Raw genomic sequence first — 14,990 nt, 5'->3', positions numbered from 1 at the left:
TTAGAAATTCGGAATACAAATATTACCATATTTTTATAAATCTACCAGCGTAGAGATGTGTTAATTGGTCAGGGGTTGATTTCCAATTTTAATGTACACATTGGAAATAAATCCCTCTTAAAACTCCAAAGTGAAAAGTGGTCCTCAAACTTGTGATGTGTGACTTGTGATAGATTTCTTCCAGCTAAACTACATCTGTAAAACCTTAATGGAATGTGGTTCCTCCTTAAAAAAGTGAATACACTGCAGCAGTTAAGACAACATCATAATAAGAGTATAATAATCCTTCACTTAAGCAGTGAATTCAGTTAAGAACAAATTCTCATTTACAAAGCCATTCTGGAGAAGAGTTTCACACTATTGTTACACTGAACACAAAGCGCAGAAAAGGAAAAATCAATAGAATGTAACATAACACTAACAGGATGTGGCAGTGTGAATTAGTGCCATCATTCAGATACAAAGGTGGATAGCTTAAACTCACTCTGCAGATTGCCTAGATCACTGGTTCTCTAAATTCTATGGTCTGCGGACCACTTACATCACAGACGTGGTGGACCACCTATGCCTACGTCCACTTCTTACCCTGTAAAAATCATCACCTATTAATGCACTTAAATTAATATTGAATTCAATTTTATGAAAGTACTGATGTTTTTATAGACAAAATTGCATATTTTGCAAATGTTTTTATTAGTTGAAAAGTTAATGTGAAGAATGGAACTGCTTAGACTTGCTTTAAGAAAGATGACAAGGGCAGCCCGCAGACCACCATTGGTGCACAGAACACACTTTGAGAACCTCTGGCCTAGATCACTATCAAATTGCTCTTGGGAGATTGTTCAATAAAAATGCTGTATTTTTGTAGAATGGCAGAGAATTGCAATACATTTGGAAGACAGTACAGAGTTATTTCCAATTAAAGATTTGTAAATTATGTTAAGTAATTGAAGCAATCATCTAGCATGAAAAGAGAAAAACAAATTTGCATTTAAAGCTCAATGTCAGTTTGTAAATTTAGGCTTATAATGCAGATGAAAAAGTAAAAGATTTTAGGACATTTTCCAAACAGTGTGCAGTTTTGTGTGTTTGAAGGGCACAGTTCCTGTGTTTTGTAGCTATAACATTTATAACACAGCTATAAATGTAGAAAGCATTTCTCTGGAGCAACATTTCCTATTCATATTTCACATTTTAACTGAAGTATATTAAGCTTTTTCTCATTATACTAACTTTCCATCATACATTTTACAGAACATTCTGTATTTGTCACAATATACAGTACAATATGTATTCTGTAACAGTTAGAGCATGACTTTGCCTTAAAGAGATTTGACTTATATTTGGGACAAAGTTGTTTGTATTGTGATATTTATTAATTTCCTTTTCCTGGGCAATATCAGCACCTCAGAGAATTAAAATCACAATGATCACAATGATGAGGGCAACAGTGGTCACCAGTGCCATTAAAACTAATGGAAGAATGGTGTAAGATATCACAGAGGGCATCACAAATCATTATAGCATTAACATAGAGAAGACAGCAATAAGGACCTTTTCCCCAATCATCACATAAAGAAGTATACAGCCTTCTATCTTGACAATGTAACAAAAAATCATTTTTGGCATAATGAATATATAGCAAATCAATTAGCTGTACTCTAAGGCCTGGAAACAAAGACAGGCAAGGCTTAGAAGCCCAAGGCAGCATTTTTCAGGACATCATTATTACAAATACGATAAAGACGAGACACTTAAATAAATTCCAACACTTGCAGTGATACTCTTGGCAAAATTTCATAATTTGAAGTCCTGAAGCCCTCCTTCATTCATGATCCCCCCCATCATCACCAGTGCAAAAAAGGCATTGTTTCATAGATCCAGTACACCTGTAGCCTACAGTATGTCTCTCCCCTGATCAGAACCAATAGATTGGTGCTCTGGAATCAATTCAGAGATAATCAACTAGATACATTCACTTACTCTTTAGTCATGTAGTCTGATCATGTTAGATCTCAGAAGCTAAGGAAAGCTGGGCCTGGTGAGTGAGGGGTTGGGAGACCTCCAAGGAAAATCAGATTCCTGCTGTAATTAGGGTGGGGTACCTGTAGGTGGCACTCTTGACCACCTTCTGGACCACACTTCACACTGTTTACTACATTGGAACTGGGAACACTGTGAACAGATCACTTTACTGGCCATATACATTTTCTTGCATTTGTCTTTTCACATACCCCAACTTACTCTCCATGAGACACACAGACAGGGAGAGAAGCTTGGGGTCAGAGTGCAGGGGCAGACATTTATATAGTGCCCCTGGAGCAGTTAGGGTTAAGGGCCTTGCTCAGGGGCCCAACGGAGTAGGATCCCTCTTCTGGCCAAAGGATACAAACTAGCAACCTTCAAGCCACAGGCACAGATCCTTAGCCACAGAGCCACTGCACCTCTCAACTGCAGGTACCATACTTCAGATGAGATGTAAAACAAAGTCATTGTTAAAAATCCCTATGGCACTGTTACTAAATACTGAGGTGTTATCCCCAGCATTCTGGCAGTATTCTGCTTTGGGTTTGCTCAATTAGTAAAGTAATTTCCCAGTTCTCTGCATGATCTGCTTTGAAGTTGGGCTGCCTACAGAACAGCTGTTGTGTGTCACCCTTGTTAGGTGCTGTACTTCACTAGTGGATGAAATGGATTCTCTCTTCAGTTTAAACTGTTTTGGGATCCTTTTGAATGAGGAGGCCGTAACTTTTAACATTCAAGTCATCAAAGGCAGTGACTTAGTCAAAACAAGAGTCCTTCAGAATCAACCATGTAACATAAATCGCAGTACAGAAATAGAAACTAAAGGGAAATGCATTTATAACTGAGCATAGGAGGCACATTATGTGCAGAGGGTTGTGAAAGTCTATAACAAGCTTTCCAGCCATGTTATCAAAGTTGGCAGCTGATTTCTTTCACAAAACATTTAGATGACATGTTCAGATTAATTTGCTTTTAGTATTCAAAAGAACTACATGGGCCAAATGATGTTCTATTAACAGTTCTTATATTCTTAATACTGATTTTCCTATTGGATTTGCAAGTTATCTATTTCAGGGTTTATTGAACAGTCACTCATCGTAACAAAGTGGCAGTTACATTAAGCAATACAATATCTCGCCTCACGTGATCGGCTGTAGAGTGGTGGCACATTATCACCCAGGTGGCTTTATGTACTTTGTGTGAAGTAGTTTTGCTCCTATATGCAAAGATTTAACTGTAATGAAATAACTAATCAAAAACTTGGCATGTAAGTGTCTGTTAGTTATACTGTTTAGTACCACTAAACCCATTGATCAGATATTTTTCCTACTAGTCCTGAAACAGCTCCAGATGACTCGACAATCTGCTCAATGGGACCGTTTTGGTCGGCCATTTGAAAAAGAGTGAAGGACCTCAAATGACTTATTCAAATTTCAGCTATACACACACCGTGTTTTATTTTTTATATAAATCAAACATTTCTCTAAATATGACTGAATAAAAAAACTAGACTGCTACAGTTATCACAGCATCAGTATGATAAAACAAAACCACTACGTTTTGATTAGTTGTATGTCAGCACGAAACAGGTAAACCGTGCTCTTCTTCAAGTTTCCTGTTGCTTTCTAAATCTGCAATTTGATTGGTTTGTTATTGATTTATACAGATTCCCGGGAGCTGCTTCGAGTCTCTTGCTGAGGGAGAAGGAACATGGAGACTGCTGGCAAAGTGAGTGGGGTTTGTCTTTATTCTTTGCAAAAAAAACTCACTCTCGACAAATAAGGCTTTGCCGATAATTTATGTACATTTTGCATGAAAAATATGCTCACTTTAGCGAAATATTTAATGTTCTTGCAAGCGGTTGTATTGGGGAGAAGACGGTTATCCAAAATGTGGTTGCCTTGGCAAGTAGGTTCAAAGAGATACCGTTTTAAATGGGCGCATTTTAATACAACAGAAAGAAATCGTACAGATCAGAGTTCAGATTTGGTCATCTGACTTATATTTGCAATGCTATTTACATGAAAAAGGTTGCCACGGCCTAGTACAGTACATTTAAAAGTTTAACGCAAAGAGGGCTGTTATATACTGTATACTGTAAAAATAGATGTTGAACCTGAACTTGACACAAGTATTCTTCAGTACTTTATGAGTTTTGGATTATCTGTAATACGTGTACATTCAGTCCAGAGTATTTACTAAGCAATTGTAAACCTTGTATCATTGTTATTTTATTCATATAAGTTAAATTAATTGACAATTGTGTTTTGTTCGATTTCAACTGTTTTGTTCGCAGCGATTAACAGGGTAGAATTGCTCTAGGCGTGTTTAGAAAATAATATTTATTTCCTCTGTGAAAGCCAAGAGAACATTGTTCATGCGTTGAAGTTAACGGATGTAAACGCATCTATTTTAATTACAGTTGCATAAAATCCCTTTGGCATAAATTAAAAGGGCGACAACTTTTTATAAAGGAAAATGCATGTCTGTTAATTCACTTCATGTCATTTATACCAGAGACATGAACATTATTAGCAATATTCTACATGTTGCATTAGTATTTTCAGTTATGGAACAGTACAGGGGTCTGTACTGCCTTGAAAGTTGTAGAGACAGAAGTTGTGCAATCGCATGATTTGGCAAATAGAGAGACGCTGAGTACCGTATTTTCTCAAACTATTTACACTATATCTCCTCTCTACAACATTTTTCCATGGTATGGAATGGGTTCTCACTATACGGGTTTAAATTAGGATTGTTAACACAAAGTCGACTGGGGATAGTTAATGTAATGCACTGAGTTTGTATGAAGGTTTCAAAGTATCGCATTTAATTAAGTGAAAATGACAGTATTGGTAATTTTAAATCAATTTTTAAAACCAGTTAGTAAACCAAATGTCCTTATGTGAATTAAGAATTTTATTCCTCTCCTATGTTGTGCATTGGCGTCTTTAATTTCCTTATACAAATTGATGGATTAATTCGTACACATTCTTACGGCATTGTGAAGTTTGATGTGCCTTTGAAAGTACAACCCCGAAATTTATTTAATGCACTTCTGATATGCTTGAAGAAATATAATATAGTACCAAAGGTGAGATTTTTAAATGTTTTTTAAATGAACGTAAAGTTGCTTTGCAAACCGTAACATCTCAAAGAAAGTCTGGGTGCAGCAAAATTATTCGCATGTCTGAAATGATTTTTAGGTCATTAAATGCAAGGCTGCTGTCGCTTGGGAGGCTGGGAAACCCCTGTCCATCGAGGAGGTGGAAGTCGCTCCGCCCAAGGCTCATGAAGTTCGCATTAAGGTAACTACTCGCATTTCCTAATGGATTGCCTTGGAATGAATTTTCACTTAACAGATTCCGTGATTAACATAACAGGGGCCTCCTAACTGAGAATTTAGTTATGACACTGTTTGTAAACGTGTCCAAAAAAAACCCCACCTCTAAGTGGGACCATGTAGTGGACATGATAAATCATGTAAGAGGAACTGGCTAATCACGGAGCTGCACATTGGAATTCTCCTGTACTTTTTATGTTGCCGCCTTGCACGATTCCTAGTTGCTTTTTGTCATTAAAGAGAAATGGGTGGGAGGAAATACACCAGTCTGCTGAGGTGCAGTTATTTTTGTTTTCTAGTTACAAAAAGGATTAGCATTGTATTCCTTAAGCATCATTTATATATTACGAAATTACTCCATGTATTCCATACATGGAGTAATTTAGTAATATATAAATGATGCTCATTTGACAGTCTGTCATAGGTTAAGTCTCACTCACACTCACACACACACGGGTCTTCTTGTCATAAAATGTGTTAATTTTATAACAAGTTATTGTCACCTTGAGAGTATATGCAGGTACAATATATTATATTTAATAAAGAAAAGCCGTCTTAGGCCTGCCAATCAAACTTCTTCAGATTTTCTCAGACCACAAGAGACATGGTAGGAGACCATCGGTTACATGATGTATTACCTTACGAACATGTTCTACAGTATATAATATTTACATTGTGTACCACCTTTGGCAGTATCTATTTAAAGAACTGTAAAATCCAATTAATGAGTTCCTGTGTGAGTCATAAGTTCTGAGTAACAGAATTCATGATAAATTACTTGCTTTTCATGTTGCTTTCTGTGACTGTATACAAGTAAGCAGAAGTACAACTGTAAATATTCCCTAAGAGCCACTAAAATCACAATACTAAATTTTCTGTACTGTTTCAATGGCTTTATAAGTTAAATCATTGTATATTTTGGTATCGCAGTTCATAAATACCTTAGCTGTAAGCAAAGCTGTTACTTTTTTCTCCCTTTCAGCAAAATATTTCAGGACTGGAAGAGTAAATTTACAAATGTGTTATTTTATTTATACGTTTGGTTGTGCTGTTCATGGCAGAGTAAATGACGGGTCTGTGACGGGCTGTCTTGTAGCTGATCGCCACTGGAGTGTGTCACACTGATGCCTACACTCTGAGTGGAGCCGATCCTGAAGGGCTCTTCCCTGTGATTCTGGGGCACGAAGGGGGTGGGATTGTGGAGAGTGTTGGAGAAGGAGTGACCAGATTCAAACCAGGTGGGATAATCCCGGAAGTTCCAAACACTTTCTGTTAACCATGTTCCAGAAGGTTCCCCTTTATAGTTTCTGTAATTTACATTGGGCAGAAAAATGTTTTGTATGCTTGTGACCTTTGAAGAAAGAAATCTACCTACTACTATGTTTTAAGTACATTTAAGTCCATATAGTAAACACAGGGAGGTGATCTGTTGTTTCTGCTTGAGAGTAATTGGAGGCTGCAAAAAAAAAATGGCATATAGCACTATTCAGAATATATAAAATACACTGAACGAATTGTTATTAAAGCTTTTTCCTTATGGGTTGTTTTGGCTAAATGAGCAGGTGTTCCCAAAACTTAAAGTGCTACTGGTGTTTGTGTGTTTTAATTTGCGATCCAAGGAGGCGTTATCAAAAGATGTGGAGAGCAGTGCAGTGCCAAGGTAAACAAAGTGGGCAGAAGGTGACCTTTCCTGGGCATATATGGAGGATTTGTATGTGACTGGTCAGTCTATCACCAGCCAAAATGTCTTTAAAAAGCCACTGATAATCATGCACATACTATATGGATCATTTCAAACAGTGTGGAAGAGCTCCCTGATCTGTAATGCTCACTAGTTTGCCATGAGGCAATCAGATGCACAGTCAATGCTCTCAGTCACAGTTTTGAATACTCCAGTAATTTAGAGTGGCTTGTTCACCACCTTGGCACCTTAGGACTCATCCTGTGCTACTCAGTATGGTATACTGTAGTGTGAAGGTTATCTACGAAGATATTTAATTTTGAATGTAGCTGACTTAGTCAAAAAGTTTCTATAGTATGTGACAAAGAATCCTGACTGTTCTCACATTTCCATCTCTAGGAATGTCCTAAAATTATTTGGCTTTTTTTAAGGAGACAAAGTCATCCCCTTGTATATTCCTCAATGTGGAGAGTGCAAGTTCTGCAAAAACCCGAAAACCAATCTGTGTCAGAAGATAAGGTAAACCGGCCTTTAACTGTATACTCATGATGACTGGAAATTTGCAGTGTGGAACATCTGATTCGGGAATCTAAATAAGATTTTTTTTTATTTTACCATTTCTCAAGTTCTGCTTTAAAATATTTGATGACAACTGCTGTCATATACTGTAGATAAGGGGCACGTAAACCACCATTACTTTCCAGCTGTTTAAACATCAAAAGTAATGGAATAGTATTTTAATCTCAGAAATAACTGAAGTAAAGAAGAGAACATTGTGAAAACATCTTTCAGCTTAATACCTCAAAGTGACCTATACATTGGATTCACAAGACTTTAAAATTCATTTTTTTAATTAAAAAAATCCAGTACTAATGGAAAAATGATTACTGTTTTGAATTTGAAGATGACAACCCTTTAGCTTTCACTCTGTATCAGTTGTCTGTGTACTGGGAAGCCTCTTATCCCAGTTATTGTAGTAACAGAGGAGATAACCAGTTGTAAAAAGTCAACACGCATTATACAAAAGTGCTTAGACTGCCCAAATCAAGCAAGGACATTGAAGATGCTAAAAAAATGAGAACCTATGAAAAAATATCTCCTCTTCCTGGGATGTGTGTCCTTCCTTGTCAAGTGTTGCAGAATTAGCCAACATGCATTGTCTGCTCTGTTTTGCCTTTTCTGGACAGGGTCACCCAGGGGCAGGGTCTGATGCCTGACAAAACCTCCAGGTTCACCTGCAAAGGCAAGCAGGTGTTCCACTTCATGGGCACCAGCACGTTTTCTGAGTATACGGTGGTCGCTGACATTTCTTTGGCCAAGGTGGATGAGTCTGCCCCCCTGGACAAGGTCTGCTTGCTGGGCTGTGGCATCTCCACTGGGTATGGAGCAGCCCTCAACACTGCCAAGGTGAGAGGCTGCTGTCTTTCAAACTATAGACTCTTGCCATGGTCAAGTGTTAGATTAATTGTTTCATTTGAGTTTTTACAATGGGTGTCCCATATGTGTATGGCTTAACTATGAAGCATGAGCCAGAATTTGTATCTGAAAGGACTGAAACAGCAATGTTATTACCTCATCTATGGACTAAGCAAGACTAGGATGGGAGAATTCTCAGGCTACCTGTGTATTCTATATTCTGTTGGCAGAGCAGAAAGTCTTTGTTTTAGTTAGAATTTCAAAACCAGTGCCTTATTGTGTGTGGGACGCTGTGCTGTATGAGCTGTTGTCCTTGAGATAAGATGTTAAATCAAAGTCCTGACCACTTGATCATTAAAGATCTAATATTTTACTGTAAGAATAGGGGTGTTACCCTCACTGTCCTGACTACGTCTCCACCTTAATTTGAGTAGTGAAGTAATTTCTCTCATGTTCAGCTTGTCTACTTGCTGGCTCTGCTGGTGTGCAATGGCTGTCAGGTGTCCCCCAGGTTGAGGTGGTGCTCTTCAGTGGTGGGTGGACCAGGTCACATTCTAAATATGAAGTGCTTTGGGATAAAAAGTGTTACATAAATGTAAGGTATTGCAGTCAGTCAAAACTGCTATTTTAGTTGTTTTGTGTAGTTGTACTTTTAGGTGCAAATACTTCATGACTGCTGTTATTCCGTTTTGTTCCATTGTTGGAAAAACAGAGGAGGTTCTATGAAAAATAGCCACTGTCTGGAACGAACAACAAAGATTGAATGTTTGTTCAACATTGAATGTTTCCATTATTGTTACCTCCTTATCAGAAAGCTGGTAAGAGTTTTGGCAGCCCAGACCTTATCCTGGTAGCAGAGGAGACAGTAACACTGGTGCGTTGCAGGGACTTAAACACTTAAACTGGGACAATTTAGAGGTTTAACGTAAGAGCATATTCAGCACGTCTTCAGAATGTGAAAGGAAATGGCTATACCTGGCAAAAATCCATGTTTACATGGGGACAATATGCAAACTCTGTAAAGAATGGCACCCCAATCTGGAATTGGACCCTGTGTGGTGTTAACCATAATGCCACAGTGATTACCACTGAAGTAACAGTATATAAATTACGCTGTATTCCAGCTTCATAATCAGGATGGATATTTATAGAATACCTCTCACATTATAAGGCAATCTAAAATTCCAGGCAGTTTTAACCAATGAGGAGGCAAACAAGTCTGGGTGTTTGCTAAAAACGTTTGTTTTATATTTTGGAATAACATGGCATACTCTTGCTGTTCTGTACAGTATGAAGGCTTTTGCCATAATAGTGAAAAACTTTAGGGATATGGGTGAGAGGAGCTGAGAGGTGTATAAACCCTTGGTTGTTTAATTATTAGTGTTATTTATTAAAGGTGCTGACTGGCTGTTCAGGTACACTATTGAAACCTGATTGGTCATGCATCACTGGTTGTTCTCCATTCATGAAAAAGAAATCTCTCCAGGATTTGTGGCATCTCCAGCATTTTTCTTTAGAAGTGCTTGAGTCAGAAAGCAACTATGTTCTGGCATGATTTCAGCTGCCGTGCTATCGTGCATTTTTCTTACAGCAGTACTTGAAGTACTAAAGTAAATATTTTAATCAAGTTTGATACTGTAATGTTGACGTGATTTGTAGTTTCCCCTCATACAGCAACAACAACAAAAATTAACTCGGAATGATCAGCATTTAAGAAAGGAAATTTGGAAGATGTTGAATGCCAGTTTTTCAAGTATCTTCTGTAGCTGGAATTGAGCAGATGTTTTAGTTGACTTTATGTAGGGGAAGAGGTGAATTTTTGTATACAGACGGACAATGTTTGTTTGCCATAAATGAAGGACTCAAAGTTACACAACACCAAAGCAAACAATTTCTCATAGTTATCCCTGACTGAACCCAAATAAATACCACAAGATGTATGAGAGTTGAAGTCCAGAGCTTAAGAAGATCAAATGACGACCAATGCTTTATTTACCTTTCAGAAAATGAAATGGAATATTGTGGTAAATTAGGACTCCCATGTACTTTTGGGAAATGTGACACTTCTAATTTTGCTCTTAGGTTGAGCCCGGCACCACCTGTGCAGTTTTTGGCCTGGGAGCTGTAGGTCTGGCTGTGGTGATGGGCTGTAAGGCTGCAGGAGCCTCTAGGATCATTGGGATCGATATCAACAAAGACAAGTTTGAGAAGGCCAAGGAGTTCGGCGCCACTGAGTTCGTCAACCCCAAGGACCACAGCAAACCCATCCAGGAGGTGCTGATTGAGCTGACCGACGGTGGGGTGGACTACTCCTTTGAGTGCATTGGCAATGTGGGCATCATGGTGAGTATGCTCAAGACCATCCATCCATCCATCCATCCATCCGATTTCTAATCCCTTCTTCCAAGTCAGGGTCGCAGAGGAGCTGGAACTTATCTTGGAAAGCAGCGGGCACAAGGCTGTGTTCTGGCCGTATTGTAAAAATGAAATGCGTTTTCCCTTAGCCTTCCAGCTACAACCTTCGTAGTCCCATCCCTGCAGTGGAATTTCCGATTTAATTCCTTAATTGATCTCATGCTTTCCCTTGGAAATGAACCGCGCCAAATCCCAAACTTAATTGTAGAAAAAAAGAAAGCGCCAAGGACGTTTCTTGAGATGACTGCTCACGGGCTTTGCTGGCCTTATTAAAGTGGTATGTAAATGTCATTGATGTCAACAAGATTTAATACTGCAGCTTCTACATATTGAAGCATGGTGCATTTTAAAATTCAAAACAAGGTTTTATTAAAAATCACAAACCTTAATTAGGTTGTTCAATGTAAAAAATGTCAACTCATAATTGCCTGTAAGGGATGATTATCTAGTCTAGGAAGACAACATGGATATTGACTCATTATGAAGAGGCATGCTTCTGTAATATTGCCTTTCTGTGAATTGTGATGATAGGTTGGTATATAATCAAGATCTACCTCACAGATTTCCTCTGAAAGGACAGGGCTTTTTCAGTACTTTATGATTCTTTCATAATTACATGATACAAGTGCCAGATAAACCAAAGTTTAAATGAAGAACATGGTACCTATATGCCTTGATGGGGAAAGTGCATGGATGCTTAATGAAAATTCAACTAAGGTTTACGTCGGTAAAACATCATTGGATACCCAAATATTACGTTCAAGTCTGGCCATGGCCGGCTTTTTATCCTGAGATGTTCGTGTCTGCCACAAGCTGCAAGTAAACCAAATATTTGGGATATACCAAATGGAATTCACTTTAAAAGAAACTCACATTGAGTTTAATTTTCCGGGAGTGAAGGAAACCAATCCCAAACTGAAGTTAATTTGCAAGTGAATTATGATTTGAATCCCTAAATGAACCACTGATCTCTTCCTAGCGGTGCTGTACAGCATGTAGTGCACAACAGAGAAGAGTATATTTTTGTGTTAATAAATTGGTCAAATTCACACCCTGTGCACTGCTTTGTAAAAAGGACATCGTTTCGGAGAAGAAATGGGGTAAATGAGCATTCCCATGTGTTCCAGAGAGCGGCTCTGGAGGCATGCCATAAAGGTTGGGGAACCAGTGTAATAATAGGAGTGGCTGGGTCAGGACAAGAGATCTCCACCCGCCCATTTCAGCTGGTTACAGGACGCACCTGGAAGGGAACGGCCTTTGGAGGTGAGAGGTCTTCAGCAAAATCGCACTTGTGGAGGCATTCCTTAATGAACACATGCTTGCTCTGGTTAACCATATTTACAATGTGAATGTTTCAGTTCAGGCTATGAATGATTAAAAAAGAATGAATCAAGCTGTTAAATAACTTATTCCATTCACAGATTTTAACAACGCTTTATAATGTTCACCATGCAATAAAGGTGTCACTTGTGTTCATTACCAGCTATGCAAAACTTGAGATACAAGATTTTTGCCAAATGAAAGACATTTATATCACATTCCCAATATCTTGATGTTCGTGCAGAAAAAGGTAAATGGAGGCAACTTACAATGAGCCTATTTAAAGTATTTGCTTTTACACGTTGCAAGAATATAAGTCAGGTCACAAATGAGAAGAAGCCATTTGGCTCATCTAGCCTGTTTGGTACTTAGTAGTTCGTACATTTCAAAGATGTGCTGACTAGGTTTATAGGAGTCTCTACATTCTATGTGCATTTGCCCTACAGTGGACTAGCATCCCATATGAGACGTAACTACCTACCCACTACTACTCTCACCTTGTGTCCACTCTTTCCGGCTCTGGTTTGCCACAACGTCTTCCAGGATAAGATGGCTGTCTGATGATGGAGAGTGGATGTATTTGGAGGGTCACAAAGGTGACTGACTTGAAAGGTGTAAATAAGGCCAAAGATGGTCTTCCACAGCTAATGCTCTGTTTTGTGGTTCACACTGTACAGGCTGGAAGAGTGTGGAGAGTGTACCTAAACTGGTCCAAGATTATTTGGCAAAGAAGCTGAAGGTGGATGAATTTGTGACCCACACCTTGCCATTTGATAAAATCAATGAGGGTTTTGACCTCATGCATGCGGGAAAAAGGTAAAGTGACTCTAAAGATTTTGTTTAACTTTTACATCCAAGCAAGAGGAGAACTGGAGTGAATAACCATTTGCTATCTAGAACTTAATTTAAAATTTAAAATGCACTCCTCTTGTTTGCAAGGTTAAGAAAACTATACAGCAATACCTAATTCACTGCCATGATCATTACAGTGAACATGACACATGGTAGCAAGGAGTGATGGGCACCAAAATTGCCATTTTGATTTTGATTTTTCAGTTATTTTTCAGTTTTACACTTTGTTGAAATATCTGTCACGAAGTTAGCATATCTTGTTACGGTTGTACATTCACATTCTTGCCATGATATACACTTTTTTTTCCATGTCCTTTCTTTAAATTGCAGATATTGATATTGTCAGAGCCTGATTGTAACTACCTACCCACTACATGTTCCTTAAGAAGCATTAGGTTATTGGCAGTTTTTTCAATTTAAAAAGCCTCAATTATGGTGACGTGGAAATGTTTTACTTATGACTCGAATCATGAAGGAATCTAGAGTCAAACAATTGACAGTAAGCTGTGGAATCTGTGACACATTAGCGTACATTTGGATTGTGCTGTAAATTGTGACTAGGTTTTTTCTAAAAATGTGGTTGCTAGATGTTCTTGACTGTATATCCAGATGTTAGTACACTGAGTTTACTGACAGTTGTTTTTGGTAAACATGTTGTGACATTCTAAAAGTTATTTTATGGACATTTATAGAGCATGATCATGGTTTGCTTTCTGTCTTGATTAGTTTGCAAATGTGTGTATGTGTATATTCAAATATTCCCTTGTTATTCTGAGTTTGTTAAAATGGTATTTATAGGAATAAGAAAATATAGGAATATTATATTCATCGACACTTCAGAAAACCAAAGTCATTAGCATTTTGACATTCATCATCTTTAGACTGGGCAATTGCAAAAGTTAATACTTGTAAAAATGTGTAATTGTTCTTGCACCTTGTGCTGCAGTAGTACTAAACCATATTTCGGAATTGCAATGGTTATGTATTTCCAAATATTTTATAGTAAAAATGCATTAGGCAAGTTAAAAGTTTTCTTGTTCTACTTCTAGCATTCGGGCTGTCCTGAAATTCTGAAGCCGGACTGTGGAGAGGCCACAGCTTGCAGTTTAGGTGCCTTATCCTGCCACGGCAGCCATGATTTGAACAGTGTGGGAGTCAACTCAACTAAAATGCACTCAAACAGTAGTTCAAAAAGTCCCTGCTTCCTGCAAAGTGACTAACAATGTTGTGTTATATCAGCATTTTGCTTAAAACTAAAATAAAATTGATTTAAAAAAAAAAGATGTTGGATCATTGACGTTTTCTAGATTGTCAAACTTTTTTTTTTTCCTCTCATTACAACCCATGTTTCTTATCTGCTACACTACAGAGACCAAAGTGGGGCTAAATGCTGTTTGCAACTTTCATGTTATTTGAATCCTGCTGAAGCAACAGCTTAAATTGTAGTTTCAAGTTTCACTTTGAAAAAGGCCAGCCACTGAATACAAATGTTTATTTCCTATTCAGTGACTGAATGTATCAATACCAAGTATTATGAATCCTTTAGATGTAAAAAGTAAAAGCCACCACTACAGGTGATTTTTAGTTCATAATTGAATTACAGCTCCCACTATTAATTCATTTAAGGTGTTTTCTGGCTAAGGGAAAGTACATTTTATGTTTCTCAGATTTAGTGACTGGCACTTTAGTGAAGTTCATACTATATAGTGTTGAATGGTTTTAAAATAGACATTTTGGTTGGACTAAATGAAACAAGTGAGGTCAAAATATGCATTAATTCTGACAATTGTACCAAGTGCTGAGAATTTTGCATGCTGGAATGTTCAGAAACTACAATTGTTTTATGCAGATTATGTGCAATTACAAACATGTTAATATATATAGGGTCATTGACAAGGGTATATGACCCTTATAGGGTTTCAAAATGTTTCCGTGAAG

The 14,990-nt window shown here is 37.8% G+C and overlaps 1 protein-coding gene across 1 annotated transcript; it reads left to right on the top strand.

Moving 5' to 3' along the window:
- The first annotated feature begins 3,691 nt into the window (after window positions 1-3,691).
- On the top strand, window positions 3,692-14,279 carry LOC102685513 (alcohol dehydrogenase class-3). Its single transcript, XM_006629810.3, has 9 exons — window positions 3,692-3,753; window positions 5,232-5,333; window positions 6,465-6,606; window positions 7,481-7,568; window positions 8,237-8,456; window positions 10,548-10,808; window positions 12,008-12,143; window positions 12,878-13,016; window positions 14,102-14,279. The coding sequence occupies exons 1-9, from the start codon at window positions 3,736-3,738 to the stop codon at window positions 14,124-14,126; spliced, it is 1,131 nt and encodes a 376-aa protein (XP_006629873.1). The 5' UTR covers window positions 3,692-3,735; the 3' UTR covers window positions 14,127-14,279.
- The last annotated feature ends 711 nt before the right edge of the window (window positions 14,280-14,990 follow it).

The sequence above is a fragment of the Lepisosteus oculatus genome, chromosome 1, assembly GCF_040954835.1.
Source record: "Lepisosteus oculatus isolate fLepOcu1 chromosome 1, fLepOcu1.hap2, whole genome shotgun sequence".
NCBI classification, from domain to species: domain Eukaryota; kingdom Metazoa; phylum Chordata; class Actinopteri; order Semionotiformes; family Lepisosteidae; genus Lepisosteus; species Lepisosteus oculatus.
Note: the sequence above shows the minus strand (reverse complement) of the source record. Positions and strands in the feature narration are given on the sequence as shown.